This window comes from Mus musculus, chromosome 8, assembly GCF_000001635.26.
Source record: "Mus musculus strain C57BL/6J chromosome 8, GRCm38.p6 C57BL/6J".
In the NCBI taxonomy this organism is placed as follows: Eukaryota; Metazoa; Chordata; class Mammalia; order Rodentia; family Muridae; genus Mus; species Mus musculus.
Window position 1 is genome coordinate 10,521,033 of NC_000074.6, and position 17,704 is coordinate 10,538,736.

General features: G+C 45.7%; 1 protein-coding gene across 4 annotated transcripts in view; it reads left to right on the forward strand.

Moving 5' to 3' along the window:
* Positions 1 to 17,704, forward strand: part of Myo16 (myosin XVI) — a 480,832-nt gene that overhangs the window by 367,122 nt on the left and 96,006 nt on the right. For all 4 annotated transcript variants that reach the window (NM_001319151.1, XM_006508779.3, XM_006508780.4 and 1 more), the window contains exon 28: positions 11,953 to 12,055. In NM_001319151.1, the coding sequence (NP_001306080.1) occupies positions 11,953 to 12,055 (103 nt within the window). The remainder of the gene's footprint in view (positions 1 to 11,952; positions 12,056 to 17,704) is intronic.

Below are 17,704 nucleotides of genomic sequence, written 5' to 3' on the forward strand. Positions count from 1 at the left end.
ATACTAGGCTATCCTCTGAGCCCCTGTTACCTAATCTTATAGAAGTCCCCCCTACACCAGAGCTTTTGTTTGAGCAATTGCATTGTACTGGATGGTTTTGTTTGTCAACTTGACACAAGCTGGAGTTATCGCAGAGAAAGGAGCTTCAGTTGAGGAAATGCCTCCATGAGATCCAGCTGTAAGGCATTTTCTCAACTAGTGATCAAGGGGGAGGGCCCAGCTCATTGTGGATGGTGCCACCCCTGGGCTGGTAGTCTTGGGTTCTATAAGAAAGCAGGCTGAGCAAGGCAGGGAAAGCAAGCCAGTAAGTCACATCCCTCCATGGCCTCTGCATCAGCTCCTGCTTCCTGACCTGCTTGAGTTCCAGTCCTGACTTCCTTTGATGATGAACAGAAGTGTGGAAGTGTAAGCTGAATAAACCCTTTCTTCACCAACTTGGTTCTTGGTCATGATGTTTGTGCAGGAATAGAAAGCCTGACTAAGACATGCACTAAGGTAATTTTTGTGAGTGTGGATAACGCACTACTCTGCTCAGATTGTTCAGATTATGTCCACCAGCCTTTCCTAAACAGATTTATGTCTCTGTAAAAATTAACACCGAGCAGCTGGTATTTGATAAAGCGGCAATGCCAGACATGGGCTTTGGATAGGAAGTGGAGGCGAGCCTGGGTCTGTTTGCATGTGCATGGGCTTTAATTAAGTTAAAAGTGAGCAGATTAGACCTTGTTCAGGAAGCCAGTGACTGTCAGCCTATTCTTGGAGAGATCTGGGTTGAGGGGTTTAGTCACCAAATGGTCAAAATTGTATCCATCTCTGCAAGGGTCTGAACAGAATTCTGAGCATTCTGAGTCCCTCCCCAAATCTCCCTAGCAGAGTGCCCTGGCTCAAAAAAATCCCACCTGCTTTATTCACAATAGAATTTAATGACAGGGAAATGTCCCTTCCTTTACTGATGGTGTGCACTGTTTCAGCTCAAGGGACTTGGAGATGTTAAAAATATCTCAAGGAATTTCAAAATTTATAAGTAAATAAAAGCAGGATGCTGTTCTTTTATTAAAAAGTTTTATTATTTGAGAATCCCACAATGAACTGTGCCCTCCCAAATCAATCATAATCAAGAAGATGCACATTTGGGTTTGCTCACAGGCCAATCTGGTGGGAGCATTCTCTCAATTTGAAGTTCTCTCTTCCCAAATTACTCTCACTTGTGTCAAGTTGACAACAAAACTGACCAGGACATGATGCATACAAAGCTGTCACATGACACTGCAGGAAAACTTTCTCAACAAAATTCATGGAAGCATTTATCCTCCGGAATAGGAGCAATCATAAATGAAACCACGCAACGTATGATGCTATTGAGATGCTTCTTCACGCCCCTCTTAAAGGTCTTCCATTTCTTGCCTTACCCCAGTGGTCTCTTAAGACCTGAAGGTTTGGAACTGCCAGCATTGCTGTATTATTAGTTAGTGTGAATGCTGTTCCTAAATGTGACCAATACATTTGGTACAGAAAAGGCAGCAACGAGACAGGTTGGTGATGTAGGCTTCAGAGACTACTCGATTTCCAGGTGGGGAAGTAAGTAGAAGGCAGATATGGTAGAGCGGAGTCCAGCGGCAGGATGTATGGGAAGCCAAGGATATGTGACTTGGGGGGTTTGAGATCTAACTTGTGCTGCTCACGGGCTTTCTGGACATCATGGAGAGTATGAGAAATGCCCATCATGTTTGTCATACATGCATTAAGTCCTGAGTTTTAAGTGGTTGCTTTACCTTGAGTGATGAGTTACATCCTGATCTTTTTATGTGGCTGCTTTGGCCTGGAGTGTGTCTGAAGTGCTGAGGAAAGACTGAAGGAGGATCAAGAAGGCAGAGGTTGAAGCACGCTGGCCCAGTTGGGAAATGGACAGTCCTTCTAAAGACTCATGTGTTGAAAGCTTTGGTTTCCAGCTAGTTACAGGATTTTGGCAGGATCTGCAAATGTTAGGGGTGGGACCTAGCTAGAGGAAGTAAGTCAATGGGGACTCTCTTTGTGGGGTTTATCTTGCCCTGACCCAGGGTCCCCTCTCACTGTTTCTTGGCTGCATTATGTGACAAACCTTCTCCACCACACACGTCTGCTGCCATGATATTCTGGCCAAGCATATGGGGTCAAGCAACCATGAACTGACTCTCTGAAGCCAGGCATTGAGAAGTATCCTTCGTCCTGAACGCCGTTTGTACCAGAGACTTTATCGCAGTGTCAATAACCCTGGCTATTATGAACATATACCTATAGTACAGAAAAGCAGGGGATGGTGCCTGTACCTATAGTACAGAAAAGCAGGGGGTGGTGCCTGTACCTATAGTACAGAAAAGCAGGGGGTGGTGCCTGTACCTATAGTACAGAAAAGCAGGGGGTGGTGCCTGTACCTATAGTACAGAAAAGCCGGGGGTGGTGCCTGTACCTATAGTACAGAAAAGCAGGGGGTGGTGCCTGTACCTATAGTACAGAAAAGCAGGGGGTGGTGCCTGTACCTATAGTACAGAAAAGCAGGGGGTGGTGCCTGTACCTATAGTACAGAAAAGCAGGGGGTAGTGCCTGTACCTATAGTACAGAAAAGCAGGGGGTGGTGCCTGTACCTATAGTACAGAAAAGCAGGGGGTGGTGCCTGTGAGAGAAAAAATGTAAGACGTAGAGAAGACAGGAATGCTAAGAACTGGGAGGTGATCTGGAAGAAGTCAGGGGTAACAAAAACACCAAGTTTTGGGGGGCAGAATAGTGTGATGGGGTGGGGGGGACTACCCTGGAATGCTGTTACTAACTTGACTTAGGAAAGGCTCTTTGCTCCATAGATCTGGGGTATTTTGATGAAGGACTCTGTACATGAAACAGAGAAGCTTGCTGGCAGGAGCAGCAAGGTGTTCTGACAGGGCAACCTGAATGTTGAATGTTGTCTGACTGCCTCTCCCTCTCGTGTTGGGTCTCCATTCCCATTAACCAGTTAGAATCATGACTGACATAGGAGTAGGTAAGAAATACATCTCAACATTTTTGCAAAAGGGAAACACATGAGATATGTATGCCAGGTCAAATGAAAATGTAACTTATAAAGGTTTTTATTTGCTGTTGACAGGATCTATTGGCCCTGCCCAGGGAAGACGTCATGCCCATTGCTGGGATGGGGCTTACTTGTCCTTCATAGCTCTTCCACAGCTCAAGTTCTCTGTGAAAGATCTGTGAAAGGATCTAGTCAAAAGCAATCAAACTCACACCTCCACAGGGCTAGTCAAAAGCAATCAAACTCACACCTCCACAGTGCTCTTTAACTCCCAGAGGGCCCTGGAGACTCAGCTTTCAGCTGAAAAACACCCGAGTAGGACAGCCCTTACTCACTGTTATTTGTAACCCTAAGGAGTTTTAGTCTTGAGGAATAATTATTCAAAGAAGAAACAGTAGCAACAGGGGTAGGCTTTTAGGCTTGACGAAGAGGTGGGGTTGTGGAATGAGCATCCAAACTTCTTATATATTAATTCCTTCAGGGTCCTAAGTGTCACTTTTAGTATTTTTCTTTTGATTAAGACTTCCATTTAAGCGCTGAGGAGTTGGCTCAACCAGTTTAAAGTACTTGTCTCCCAGGCCTGAGGGCCCAAATTCCATCTCCGGAACCCATATTATAAAAGGCTGGGTATGATATGCATTATTAATCCCGGTATTGGTATTGGAGAGGTAGAAAGAGGAGGACCCCAGGGCTTGCCTGCAAGTCAGCCTGGCCTGACGTAGACTTCAGTGAGAGACCCTGTATCATGTGGGGAAAGTTAATGGCTTTGATTCTCCTCCAGTCTTCACTCACATTGAACATGTACGTGTCCCAGTCCCACACTCACAAACACACATATATGCAGAAACCTTCCCTCCAGGTATTTGTGCCTATCTGTGAACCGTGATATAGTTACATTCCTAAGGTATTTAAAATATCTCCAGCTTTTGTCCTTTAGACCTTTCTGCCCATGTTTACAAGCCCTAAGAACAAACAATCAAAAGATAGTATGACTGTGATTTGCTATTTTCTGACAAAGCATCCTGGGTTCAGATTCTTAATATGGCTGAAGGTCTCTCATTACTGCTATGTGAGGCCAAAGCAATCTTTGGTGACTGAATGGTCCCAGAGAAGGAAACTTAGACCTCACTTTCTCATATTAACATTGCCTTTTAAGATAGCAAGATGGCTTCCCTACTACTTGATGCCTCATGGTATAAATGTTGGTTTTTACTTTGTGAGTATTTGCTATGTGCTTTTTAAAATCAGTAGTTTTCACAGTGAGCATTGTTCAGTTCTCGAACAGAAACCACAGTCTCAATTCAGCACTCACTCGAAGCATGGATGTCCAAGGTTGGGGGGAGGGGGCGTCTGTTAGGCAATTGAAATAGTCAGAGCCGATCTCGGCATCTCCGATCTCCGTGCCACTCGGCTCTGCAGAAAATCGTCATTTCACACTGAACTTCTTAATGATTTACTGAATGTGATAGTACCAGTCATGCACTTCTTTAAATGATGTAATTTTTGCATTCACCACCTGTCGCCACAAAACTTTTCAGCCATTTTCAAGAACATCCCTGTCTGGTCTGCAGAGGAAAAAAAACAGCAGAATAACAAATGTCCTGGTAAGCCCGTGTACCTGCATGAGCCTCCTGCTCCTGCTCAGAAACAGGTCAGAGCGGCCCTGGTGAATATTAGATTAAGGAGCAAATTGTCTTAGAAATGGGGTAATTGCATCTAAACTGCATAGTTTCAAGAGGTCTCTCATTTGGGCTTAAACAAGAGAACATCTGTTCTTTTCAGCTCAACTAGACAGGCTGTTCTTGTACCTGACACACACAAGCTATGGCTCAGCCAGCAAATCACAAAATGCACCGAGGATAAAGAAATAAAGCTGTCAAACTGACTGCACAAAACTGGCTATGCTTAGCATCCCCTGGAAAGCACTGCTGGGCACAAGGCAGCAGGACCGACTTCTGTGAAGACCGATATTCCATTCCAGTCCATCATACCATCCCAAGAGAGGCACACTTTAGACAGTCCCTCAGCTAGAACTCATGGGGGAGGGGTGAAGGATGCATACCCTGCGGCTACCTCAGGGGCGGGGCCGGACCTGGCTGAAACAAACTTTGTCTGTTGCAAGGCTGCTGAAGTCATGAAAGGAGTGATATACCTCATCTTATGCCTTTCTCATTTCTCCCTCCCTCCTTCCTCTCTCCTTTCCTTTCTCCTTCCCTGTCTTCTTTCCTCCTTCCCTCCCTCCCTCCCTCCTTCCTTCCCTCCCTCCCTCTCTCCTTCCTTCCTCCCTCTCTTCCTTCCTTCCTTCCTTCCTTCCTTCCTTCCTTCCCTCCCTCCCTCCTTCCTTCCTTCCCTCCCTCCTTCCTTCCCTCCCTCCCTCCTTCCGTCCTTCCCTCCCTCCTTCCTTTTCTGGTTTCCTTTATCAGTGAACATTTCAATCATTTTTTTATATTCATTAATTTATTTATCTATAGTGTGTGTGTGTGTGCGCGTGTGTGCCAATATATGCATGAAAGACAGGAAAACTTGTGGGAATTGATTCTCTTCTTCCTCTGTGTGGAACCAAGGCATTGAACTCAAGTCTTTAGGCTTGGCTTCCGGTGCCTTTACTTGACCATCTGAGGCATCTAACCAGTCCTTCATTCATTTCTGGATGAGTCAAATGTTGTTGTTTCACGAAACCAAGATAACAGGTTCAGCACAGAGCTTAAGAGCGTCGTCATGGAAACTGGTGGCAGATGGTCTAAAGCTGTTCACTGTGTGCGTAAGGGCATTTCCTGTTCCAGTGTCTGAAATATAACAGCATCATTCTTTACTATTCAGCTCCCATTTGTGCAGGGTGAGAAACCCTGGGTTTGGTTCCATGTAGGTCATGATTACACAGGATAAGGTTAAAGTTGTATGTTCAGGCATCTTGCCATGAGTGGGCATAATGGCCAGAATGGATGTGGATGTGTGTAGCATGTGGCCAGTCATGAGTATCATCTTCGCAGACCGTCCTTGTGTACAGGTCAGGGTCAGTACCTGAACGAAGGCACCTGGGGGAGAGAACCTGACAGTACACACTGAAGGAAGATGGGGACACATTCTGGTCCAGTGCATGTCCTCTGAGATGCAGCAAATCCCTTTCAACCCCTCTGGGCTTCTGACAACAGGGTGTGAGTATGGCCAAATCTCATCCCAAAAGTTCTGTTCCATTTAACAAGTGCCTAACATGACCAGGTTGGCACTTGGGTTAACGATAGAGCAGTCCCTACCACAAGGGGATGAGGAAAATAAATGGCTTTGATCTCCTACTTGGATTTTGAGGGAAGAACATGGAGATGTGGAGTTAATATGTCATTAATATTCTTCATTTATACATTTTTCCTTCCTTATTGGTTGTCTCTATTCTTCCAAGCACAAAGCTGAAAGATGCGAGTTCTGTCTTCTCCCACCTCCCTCCTAAGCAGGGTCTACATTTAGTCAAGGACCACAACTAGATTCAGTAGGTGGTTCTGCCAGAACCTGCCTCTGTTTTTACTGCCTCTCTAAATGCATCCTTAGATTGTGAAGAACCACATGAGGACCCAAGATGACTTGCAACACTTGAGATGGATCCTGGATTTTACAGTCACTCTGCTGTTCTTCTCTTATCTTCCTCAACCCCTGCATCTCTCCCTCCCTGCTTCCTTTCAACTCCAGGGAATCACTTGCTGAAGGTGCCACCCAGGCCCCACCACACAGCCTGTGGTTGTATTAGAAGCTCACTCTTTCTGAGCGTGTCTGGGGAGACTGTTCACACACCCCATGGCTGCCTGCATCCAACAGCCTAATTCACACACTCCATGGCCTCTGCTAGGACCCCACTGTTCATGAGCCAAGAAGTGCATGGAATGACTTTCAGGGGAAGAAACAAAATGTATTCATGCTTCTACCTGAGAATTCCACGTGCTTCTAAGGTGGAAGGAGAAGGGTTACCATCTTTCTGGCACAGATTTCTTTTCTCTTTCTTGATGGAGCTACACACTCTCTGGGCCTGAGGTTGGATAGGACTCAGGTGGATCCCATTCAAGGCAAAAGTAAACTTAGGCCAAATTTACACCTCAACACTCCAGGAGCCTTGCAGGTAGTGGGAACATTATCTCTGCTGACCTTCCTGGGACCATGAAGGCATACAGGGCCGTGGGATGAGAGGAGACACAGAAATTCAGTCTCTGCATACACAATGAGGCCACAGGAACGCAGAATGAAAATGGCGACACAGGAGAACTAGGTGCAGAAGGCCCTTGTGTAGGTGGCAGTATGCACTGCTCATAGAGAGACAGCCTGAGCTGCCTCGTGGCAGGTGGGTGGTTCACCAAAGCCACGGGAAGGAGGGCTCCATGCAGGATGCTGGTACAACTCCATCTTTGTTTTCACATCTTCTCCTTATGTGAAAATAGTCAATGCTGGCCGCGGCGCTGGATTTGACCCCCATTCTCCATGTGGCAATATTCAAGCCTACCTGCACCCCCTCCCATTCTCCTCTCTGCTGTTTTCATGGTGCACGGCAAATCTGTTGCTAGGCAGCTGTGCTCAGCCCTGTGACTGCTGGGAAGGAGATAGAAGATCACCCTCTGCACCTGTGCGATGTTTACTGTGAGCAAGAACACAGGAGCAAAGCCAGCATCCAGGCAAGTCCATGGAGGGAGCCAAATGCAGCCTTCATAAACCAGGGCCACACAGCCACTTTGGGGGAACCTATGGTGTGTAAACTGGCCATGCTGTGACCCTGGGGAAATCCTCCAGGGAAGGGATTCTAGAACTTCTAAAATGCAGATACATAAAAATGAGCAGAAATGTAGGTATTGGGGGTGTCTAGGGCATACTTTGTTAATGTTCTTGCCTTTGCAAAACAGAACACCCCAAACTTTTACCTCCGTGTAGCCCACAGGCTTTTGTGTTTTATTTTTATCAGGGCCTGTAGAACTCCACCCTCTACCTTCCCCATCAGCCAAAATCTCCCCAGATTCCATTTCTCCAAGGCTCAGCGCCGCACATCAAAGTCCATACTCTTCCTCCCTGTATTTCTTTCTGTGACCACGTCAGTTATGTTCTACTGCAGAGACAAATAAGAGCCGCGACCTCTGGGGATGGGAGGGGGGGTATGTGGTATGGGAGAAAGGGCTGTCCAGTGGTAGCACCACCCACAGTGGGCTGAACCTCCACATCAATCACTAATTTAAAAGGTGTTCCACACACTTGCTTACAGGGAACTGGTCAAGAATCCCTCTTCCCAGGTGACACCAGCTTGTGTCAAGTTGACAGACAGCTAACCAGCAAACTTGCCAAAACTCTTCCCCCGTGGTCGTACCAGCCTTCCAGCCCTCCAGCCTTCTGGAATGTTCCAAGGACAATTTTTCTTCCATTACCATGCCTCTTCCTTTGTCATGTCTGTTAACTGGGGTGTAGATGAGACAGGAACTGGTGTTCCTCAAACATTATTTCCATGTTCACAAGGACCTTAAGATGATGCATTTCTTAAGTTCCCAAAATAAGAAAAACACTTCTTTCCTGAAACACAATCTTCATCCAGGAAAGCCTTGCTTTACAGTTGAGCACAGGCAGAGAAAGCCCATCACCTCCCCACCCCACTGCTGATCTAGACGTTTCTTGGCAGGATTGCTTGCTCATAATAGATGCTCAATAAATATTTATTGAGATAATTAAAATTTTAAGGGGTTTCAGGAGCCAAAAAAAAAAAAAAGCAGAACTTTCACTTTTACAACAGAACTTTCTTTGAGAGTGAAAAGGAAATGTCAATATTCAATAAACAGAAACAAATTCACAGGAACACTTGGGGGTTAGAAAAAACAGCTTAATTTACTTAGCTTATGGTTTCCTAAGAAAATGATTCTGTTACCTCCTCATTTCCTTTGAAGGTTGTTATTTTAAAATCTCTATGTTAATCTGGATTAAAAAACAAATCCCTGGCTCTATGAAATAGGATGTCAGAGTTGTCCTTTACACTGAAAGGGACATTGGCCTACAAGAGAGAAGTGCTCGATTGTGTCCTCTGGAGGCCTTCTTGGGACCTCACACATTGTTGGCTTTTCTCTGTGTATAACTTTGATCTGTCCCTCTTAAAGCACAGAAACCTCAAAGTGACCCCAGTATGGAGTCTTTTCAACTTGGGATTCGGAATGACACTGGGTTTCTGTTTGTTTGTTTGTTTGTTTGTTTTTTAATCATTTTATTCGTTTATATTTCAAATGATATCCCCCTCCTGGTTACCCCTCCACAACCCCCCCACCCTACTTCCCTCATCCCTGTCCCCCTTGCCTCTATGAGGGTGCTCCTCCACCCACCCTCCCACCCACCCACTCCCGCCTCATCACTCTAGCATCCCCCAACTCTGGGACATCTAGTCTCCACAGGACGGAGGGCCTCCCCTCCCATTGGTGTCAGATAAGGCAATCCTCTGTTATTTAAGTATATGGAACCATGGATCCCTCCATGGATACTCTTTGGTTGGTGGTTTCATCATCACTGTTTTTATTCTTTCACATCCATGGTGCTGAAGAGCACCATGGTTCCTGGTCATGAATGTGGCACAGCATCTCTGGTTCCCATGCGAAAGAGGCTCTTGAAAGCCTAGAAACCCATTCTTATTGTAGATGGGCAATGTGGGAAGTGGGCATCCAGAAGGATGTCAAGGGTAGACAGAGACACGCTGTACAAAAAGGAAGGACCGTGCATCCTCCAATGCATCTTCGGGTGTTAGACTCATGGGAACACTGTAACAGAAGTGACTCAGTTTCCAAAACCATCATTGCTGCCCTGCTCCATCACCAGGTCAAGGCAGTGGAGCCTTGAGAGTCAGCCACAGAGAGTGACCTGGCAACAGAGAGGGGACACTCATAGACAACGGTCCATGCCTCTGGCCACACTCCACCTAAACTCCCCTCCTGCTCTCGGTTGCTTTCCTGTGAGTCTAGGAAACTGATTGGACTTCCCAGCATCCCCTTCTGGACCCAGCTCATGTGTCAATCTTTTGGCCTGATCTTTGCCCAAACCCTATTGCATTCCAGTCCTGCTGATGCTTCCAGAGTCAGATATGCTGGCTCGTTTTGTATGTACCTTACTCACAGGCTCTGTCAAAGCCAAGTCCTACTGGTCACCTGCAGGTCACCCTATCCTTACCTGTTCTGTCACCTTCTAAGCTCTCGGGAGCCTCGCTTGTTGCCTCCTTTCTTACAGCCACTCTGGCTTCCTCCATGTTTCTGAAGAAGGGCTGCAGCTGGCCACTCAGGGTTCTGGGGCTCTTTTACTTCAGTCTACAATGGGACATAGATCATTTGAGCCTGAATGAGGAAACTTGGGGTGACATGGGGTAAAGTCACAATAGTCACCTTGTCCCAGTCCAGGGAGGTGCAGAGAGCAGGAGAGAACAGGCTAGCCAGGAAGCTGTCTCTTGTTTGTAGTCAGCAGACTTCCAATAGAGATCACATGAAGCTTGCACATGGAGTCTTCAGGAGACAGAGGAGACCTGGGAACCATGGAGCAGGGTTCTGGACACCAGTGCTGTCTAAGGCTCCCATGCCCTGGACCAATGGCAGCTCTAGGTGCACATGTGATCCAAAAGAGTGCCTTGTCTCATTTCTCTGTGTAGTTCTGTCTTCACCTGGACTTTCCTGAGGGAACTCATTGATCTGCATTTAAACCAGATTCTGCTTTGCTGTTAAAGGGGCAAAGTCACTCAGAGGTCAGCAGACTGAGGTCCTCCTCCCACCTGTGACCATTGGTGATGATGTCATGATTGGGCTTCTGTGGCTCATGGTCTCTCTTTACTGCTCTGGGACTGTCTGGGTTGGGCTTTGGTTCTCAGCTGCACTTCAGCAGATGTCAGGGGAGAGACTGACCCTGCAGTCGGGTGGTTCTGGTTACACTCCCGCTCAGCCATGCATTACCACCTGTGACTTATTCCCAGTGTCACCCTAGGTGGCTTGTAGAAGCCGAACCTTCTTCTCAATCATCCCAAGCCACACATCTACCTTGGAGGTGACAGCTGGGTCTTGCTACCCTAAAACTGGGTGGGTGACGGGAACAAAAGGCTTACTGTAGTATTTGTCAATTCTTTTCTGCTGCATGTTGAGGTAGTGTACAAATATTAACTAAAAATATATGGCTTAGGTTTCTGTATTGATCTCCCATGAGCTTGCAGAGCTATTCCCTGTGAGAACTGTGATGGTTGCCGCTTCCCCTTCCCTTCCCCACCCCTTCCTTCAGTGCCATTTTGCTTATGTGTCCAGTTATATAACTTAAGTTCAATGCATTTGAATAAATTTAATAACTGATATATAATTTTTAAATGTTTGAAAAAGCTATGGGAAACCACTCTACTGCTATATGTCTCAGGTAATAAATGGGACTCAAAGACTCAGTGATAATATCTAAAAATAAAAATGTCTCTTGAGAATTTAAAATACTCAATATATAGGGAGGAAGCCTTTCTATCACCTTGAAATAAAAATTGTCACTGTCTTAATATTTCTTTACTGAAAACTACCTAAATCTTTCCTCAAGTAGTAATTTAAAAGATGCTTGGATTTTTTTAAAACAGTTGTTTTCTTTATACAAAGTCAAGACAAATATTTACATGGTAACTAATAGATTAATTTTTAATCTCTTCCAATTTTCTGTGAATAAGCGGTTTGTGTCTTCGTGTGACAACACTACATATAAGTTGAAAATATACTTAACTCATTTTAAGGATAATTTTCTCTGTAGAAGGTAAGGGTTATTTACACTTGGCTGGTATGCACCTAGTCTATGAGATATTTAAGGATTTTCTGGTAAAATGAAAGAATCTGAGAAGTGGTGTGACCAGCTGGCCCTGTTAAATCTTATCATCTGCTGAATGGTCATTTATTCTTGTGCTTGTTCCCCAACAGATACGAGCCACTGGCTTCTGTTCTTCTGGGCGAGACGAAGGGTCAGGCTGCTGAGGAGAGGTGTCGACTTGTTCTCCAGCGGTGTAAACTGCAAGGTTGGCAGGTTAGTGGCCTACGGACTATGAAAATAGATGGCTGGGGTTTTAAAGGTATGACTCACGGTGGTAGCCACCAGCCTTCCTGGCAAAAACAAACCCCCTTGATATGTTTGGCAAGGCCCAGCACTCTCTGCGCTCACTGGAAACGTGCCATTCTGTGCGATTTGTGGGTTTTAGCACCGTGGAGGCAACATAAGAGACTAGCCACTTTTACAGCAACACAGAGAACTACTGAGCTTGGTCAGTTGTCTCAATTCATGCCTGCTCACTCACACTTTGTAAAGCATCTAAGATGTACCCATATCGATCACCTTTCCAGCTCCGTGACAAAGAACCTGAGGTAGACGGAGGATGAAGAGGAAAGGTTGCCGTGGCTCACAGCTATAGTCATGGCCCATGAGAGCTGTTGTGTTTGGGCTTTGGCAGACTGAGCATCACACACAATGTATGTGTGTGAATAAAGACAGTCAGATTACTGTGTGGATAAAGGAGAGGGGAAGAGGAGAGAAGGGAAGATAGAGGCAACAGCTCAAACCAGTCATTGCATGACACTCAGGAAGAACAGGAGAGGAAAGGAAGGGAGAGGAAGAAATAAGAGGGAGACCCCTTTGGTCCCAGTGTCTCCTACTTCAAGGGTGAAGCACAGCCCCAATGGCCCAGCTTCCTCTTTCTAGGTTTAGCTTTTAATGGACCACCACTTCTCAGTAGTCACAGGCAAGGACCCAAGCCTTCAGCTCTTGAGCATTTAGGAGGCACATAAGATCCAAACTATAAAAGGAGAAGAATTCAAAAAACCCACAGAGTAAGGAAGCAGTCTTGAGCGAAACAAACTGTTCGTACTGGAGCCAGGCCTGCAGGCTGGGGGAGCTGCTCATGAACCCCACTCCAGTTTCTCTTTGCTCTGTCTCTCATCTGCCTCACAGTCACCCTAGGTGGCTTCTAGAAGCCGAACCTTCTTCTCAATCATCCCAGGCCACACATCTACCTTGGAGGTGACAGCTGGGTCTTGCTACCCTGAAACTGGGTGGGTGACCGGAACAAAAAGCTTACTGTAGTATTTGTCAATTTTTTTACCTGCGGCATGTTTTAGATGAAACATTGAGGTAGTATACAAATATTAACTGAAAATATATGACTTAGGTTTTTGTATTGGTCTTCCATGAGTTCGCAGCGCTATTCCCTGTGAGAACTGTGATGGTTGCGTTCAGTAGACACAGTGTGGAATCTCTGGGCATTTCTTCTGCTCCCCCAACCCCCTCACCTCCCCTTTGAGCTTTAACAAGTGGCCAAGTTTTGAGTTTCAGAGCTTCTCCCCGTGTTCCGTGTTACACATGATGTGTCTCATAGGCGCCCGGGGCAGCAGTCACTGAGCTGGCACAGGAAAGAAATAACTTAAGGCAAACTAACATGGGGGCACCCACTAGAGATGGAAGGGCACCTTAGGTGACATCAGGAGAGCATCATTGGCTGTCTTTAGGAAAAGGGGATTTGAGTGGAGAATGAAATCCTGGATTCATTGGAGGTCAAAGGTGACACAGAGGGCGAGCTTTTGTGAGGCATGCATTACTGCAAAACGGCCTCAGGTTTAAAGTCTATTGTTCTGAGTAGAAGTGCAGGGTCCTTGATGGGGTAAACATGGAGATGCTATTTCAGAAGCAGGGGGGAGCAGATGTCTGCACACATCAGAATGTGTATGAGAGCGGCATGACCTTCACGTCCCCATCAGAGAAAGTGTCACAGGTATACTCATCCATGACCAAGAGCACAAGAACCCAAGCTCAAGCACAGAAATCGCGACTTCACCCTCTAACCACTCAAGCGCCTCCTTTGTTTTCCTCCTTCCTTTTCTTCTTATTTAATCTTGGTGGAAGTCGGACTTTAAGTCACCGTCTGAGGGAGGACGCTTACTCATGCTGGGTTGTCATGGTTGCGCGTCGGTGCTGAGACTGGATTTAAAAAGGAAGAAATTACTAACCCAGAGTGATGTCAGCTCCCCGCTCTGGAGCCTGAGACATCAGTGTGAGCTCCACAGAGAGTATGGTTTAGCAAGATTGTGGGAGCTGAGGTCATTTCCGCTTAATCATTGCTGGGAGTTTTAAGTAGGTAATTGTAGAGTAGTGGTTTAAGCATAGCATGATGTAAAAGGTTTCAGGGCGTGTAATGTTTCTGTAAAGAATACTCTCCAGTGTTCACTGGTGTGTGTGTGTGTGTGTGTGTGTGTGTGTGTGTGTGTGTGTGTGTGTGTGTATGTGTGTGTGTTCAGACGCTGAGAGACTCTGAAACACTTCTCCCAGCAGGGAAGCTACTATCAGTGCTAATACCCAATCAGGATTCCCAGTGTATAGGTTGGTGTCAATCATGGGAGGAAGCTGGGATGCACATTGATGTACGCTGGTTGGCATCAGTCTTACCAGGACTGTGTCCAGGATGGGCTACTTGGCATAGCAATGGAAGAGAGTATTAAATTGAGACACACATTGGTACTTTTAAAAACGAAAATCAAATATATTTTAATAGGGAAGCATTTTCATCTCATCACACAAATATATTTTCTCCTTACTTAAAAAAAATTACTTTTCTTGCATGTGTATTTGTGGGTGCCTACATCTATGTGCATCACGTGCATGTCTGGTTCTGGCAAGAGACAAGAACCAGGCACTGGATCTCCTGAGCCTAAGATTGCAGATGGTTGTGAGCCACCATGTGGGTGCTGGAGCCCAAACCCAGAAATTCTTCAACAGCAGCAAGTGTTCTTTATTGCTGAGCCACCTCACTAGCCCAGCCTGAGCTTTTTTTTTTTTCTCCATACAATAAAGTTGAAAATACAAGAGGGAGGGAACTAAGGATGTGTGTGTGTGTGTCAGAGAGAGAGAGATGAATACAGAGAAAGAGGCAGAGAGAGATAGGCAGAGAGAGAGGCAGAGAGAAAGGCAGAGAGAGAGAGAAAGAGAGAGAGAGAGAGAGAGAGAGAGAGAGAGAGAGAGAGAGAGAGAGAGAGAGAAAGAGAGAGAGAGAGATTTCCCCCCAAGTACATCTGCTAATGAGTTCTGCATTCTCTAGTTATGGAAGACAGATTTTCTTCAGTCTTTTCAAGGGGAGACATCTATATCTATATTCTTCCTGCTGCAAGATGAGTAGTTGTAATCACAGACATCATGCTTATTTATATTTTATTTCTAGGTTAAACAGAAAATCACTTGTGTTAGAAACCGAGTTATTCCTAATAGAGTAATCAGACCCTTCTGGTCCAAAAGCAAAGCCTGTGTTGGAAATGTACTGCTACCCGGCTGGAGAGATGGCTCAGTGGTTAAGAGCACTGACTGCTCTTCCAGAGGTCCTGAGTTCAAATCCCAGCAACCACATGGTGGCTCACAACCATCTGTAATGAGATCTGATGCCCTCTTCTGGTGTGTCTGAAGATAGCTACAGGGAATTTACATATAACAATAAATAAATCAGAAAGAAAGAAAGAAAGAAAGAAAGAAAGAAAGAAAGAAAGAAAGAAAGAAAGAAAAATGTACTGCTGCTACAAGAGGTTCCACCATTGATTCTATTCTGGGCTGTGAATCAGTTCAGAAATTAAGTAGCATTTAGTAAGGGGCTGCATGACAGAGGAGCCAGGACAGCAATGGGCAACTTCTGCACCTGAAGCATGGCTCCCACACTGCGAAGGCACAGAGCAGTGACATTCAGCATTGGACACTAACTGGTCAATGTTAAATTAATGCTTATTTCCCCACATCATTACAAGGAGCACTAGAGAGCAGACGAGTCGAGTCACTTTTACATCCCAGGAACCCATGCAAGGGGTTAGCTAGGAATTCAACTCTCTTTACTATAATATCACTTTTTATTTTAAAGTTTATGTGCATTATGTGTGCCTAATTGCACATGCCACTGAGCTGCAGAGGCCAGGAGGACGTGTCAGGTCAGAGCTACCTGCAGTTGAGTGTCACCTGATGTGAGCACTGGGAGACACACCTCTGTGTCCACTATAAAAGTACCAGGCACTCTGAACCACTGAGCCATCCCTCCAGCCCCTATGAGTTTTTACTGTCACTCAAGTGATACGGTGGCTTTTGCCATTTGTCCTTAACATCGATCAGACCTGGCACAGTCAACCATAAGTCTTCAGAGCGGGATGGCAGCTTCATGGTTCCTGTGTCTGCTTTCTCACAGAAGCACATGAGCACCCAAGCCTCCTCCTGATTAGAGGCGTCAGATCTTGGGAGCTGTTAGGGTTTTTTTTTTCCCCATTGAGAGAGAAATGGAGGAAGAAGGTGAAGATAGAGTGAGGATGGATAGAAGTGGGTGAGGGGGTGTGTGAAGTTAGGTGAGGACAAACACATGGCTTGTTCAATGTCATTGGATGGTTGTCAGGACATGGGGAGTTTGGGGCGAATAGCCAGTCCGCTTCGTCTGTGTGTTGTGAGGTGACCACTCAGCACTTTCTCCATTTTATTGACTTTTAGCCTAATAGCCTCTCTGTGGAGAAGAAGAAAGTAACCACAGTGTAGAAGTGAGGATGCTGGTCCCCAGAGATTGGCTGCTGTATCAGCATCTTTCCTGAATCAGGGGATCTAGTTCCTATTCACCTCACCTTCGCTGAAATCAACCTAGAGTCTGCCTCAACCTTCTTCTTGCATTTGGCTTGATATCTGCTTTACATGACAGCCCTGCGAAGTCATTTTGTCCAGGCTTCAGAACTTGAAAGGGACAGATTGTGCTTCATTATAGAGCTTTGATCTCAGGTACTTCCATATTCCTATATCATTGAGCAGTCTACCCCTTGCAGCCAGTGTCTTTCTGTGTTTTAGTTCACTGGGCAGACGAGGGAAGACCTAGTACCACTTCCTGTTGCAGGCTGGCTCTGAAGGCGTCCTCTGTGCCCAGAGCATCATCCATGCAGTAGCACTCAGCTTTTACCTGAGCATTCCAATTGGACCTAGGATCACAGTTCTGAGAATAAGAAACTATCATTGATACGCGCTGGGTACTTCATGTAGACATGCAACTGTGAATTGTCAAATTGAGTCACAACAGAAAACTAGTACTTGTTATGTCTTAGAGGGGAGCCAAGTGGGATTTTGCTATGTCTATGCTTATAAGAAATATATTGATCCATCAAGTCTGTGCTGGAAAATGACCACACAATGCATAAAGTAGCCTATGTGCAGGTTAGGCATAAAATATTCCAAATAAGGCCAGATTTTGCTGAGAATCTCTGTAAAAGCTATAGGTGGCTTCACGGGTCCTGACTTTCCCATCTGTACTTCCCATTGTGACTCTCACACATGCATCCTCTTACTGCGACAGATGAGCTCAGCTTTCTTTTACAGCTTGAGCTGGTAAATACCGGTTCTGGCAAATTCCCACACGGTACTGTCCTCTGAATACTCAGAATCACTACCCTTACATAATGTGGCTTTATTTCAAAGAAAGAGGAAGAAAATCAGGACATAGTGGGAGGAAACCTTCTTGTTGGTGGTTTCCTATTCATGTTTAACACAGAACATCATGTTTAAAACACCAGGAACTGGGGGCTGAGAGACAGCTCATCGGTTAAGAGCACTTGCTGCTTTCCAGAGGATTTGGTTTCAAGTCCCCTCACCCACAGGGCAGCTCATGAACGTCTCTAACTCCATTTTCAGGCA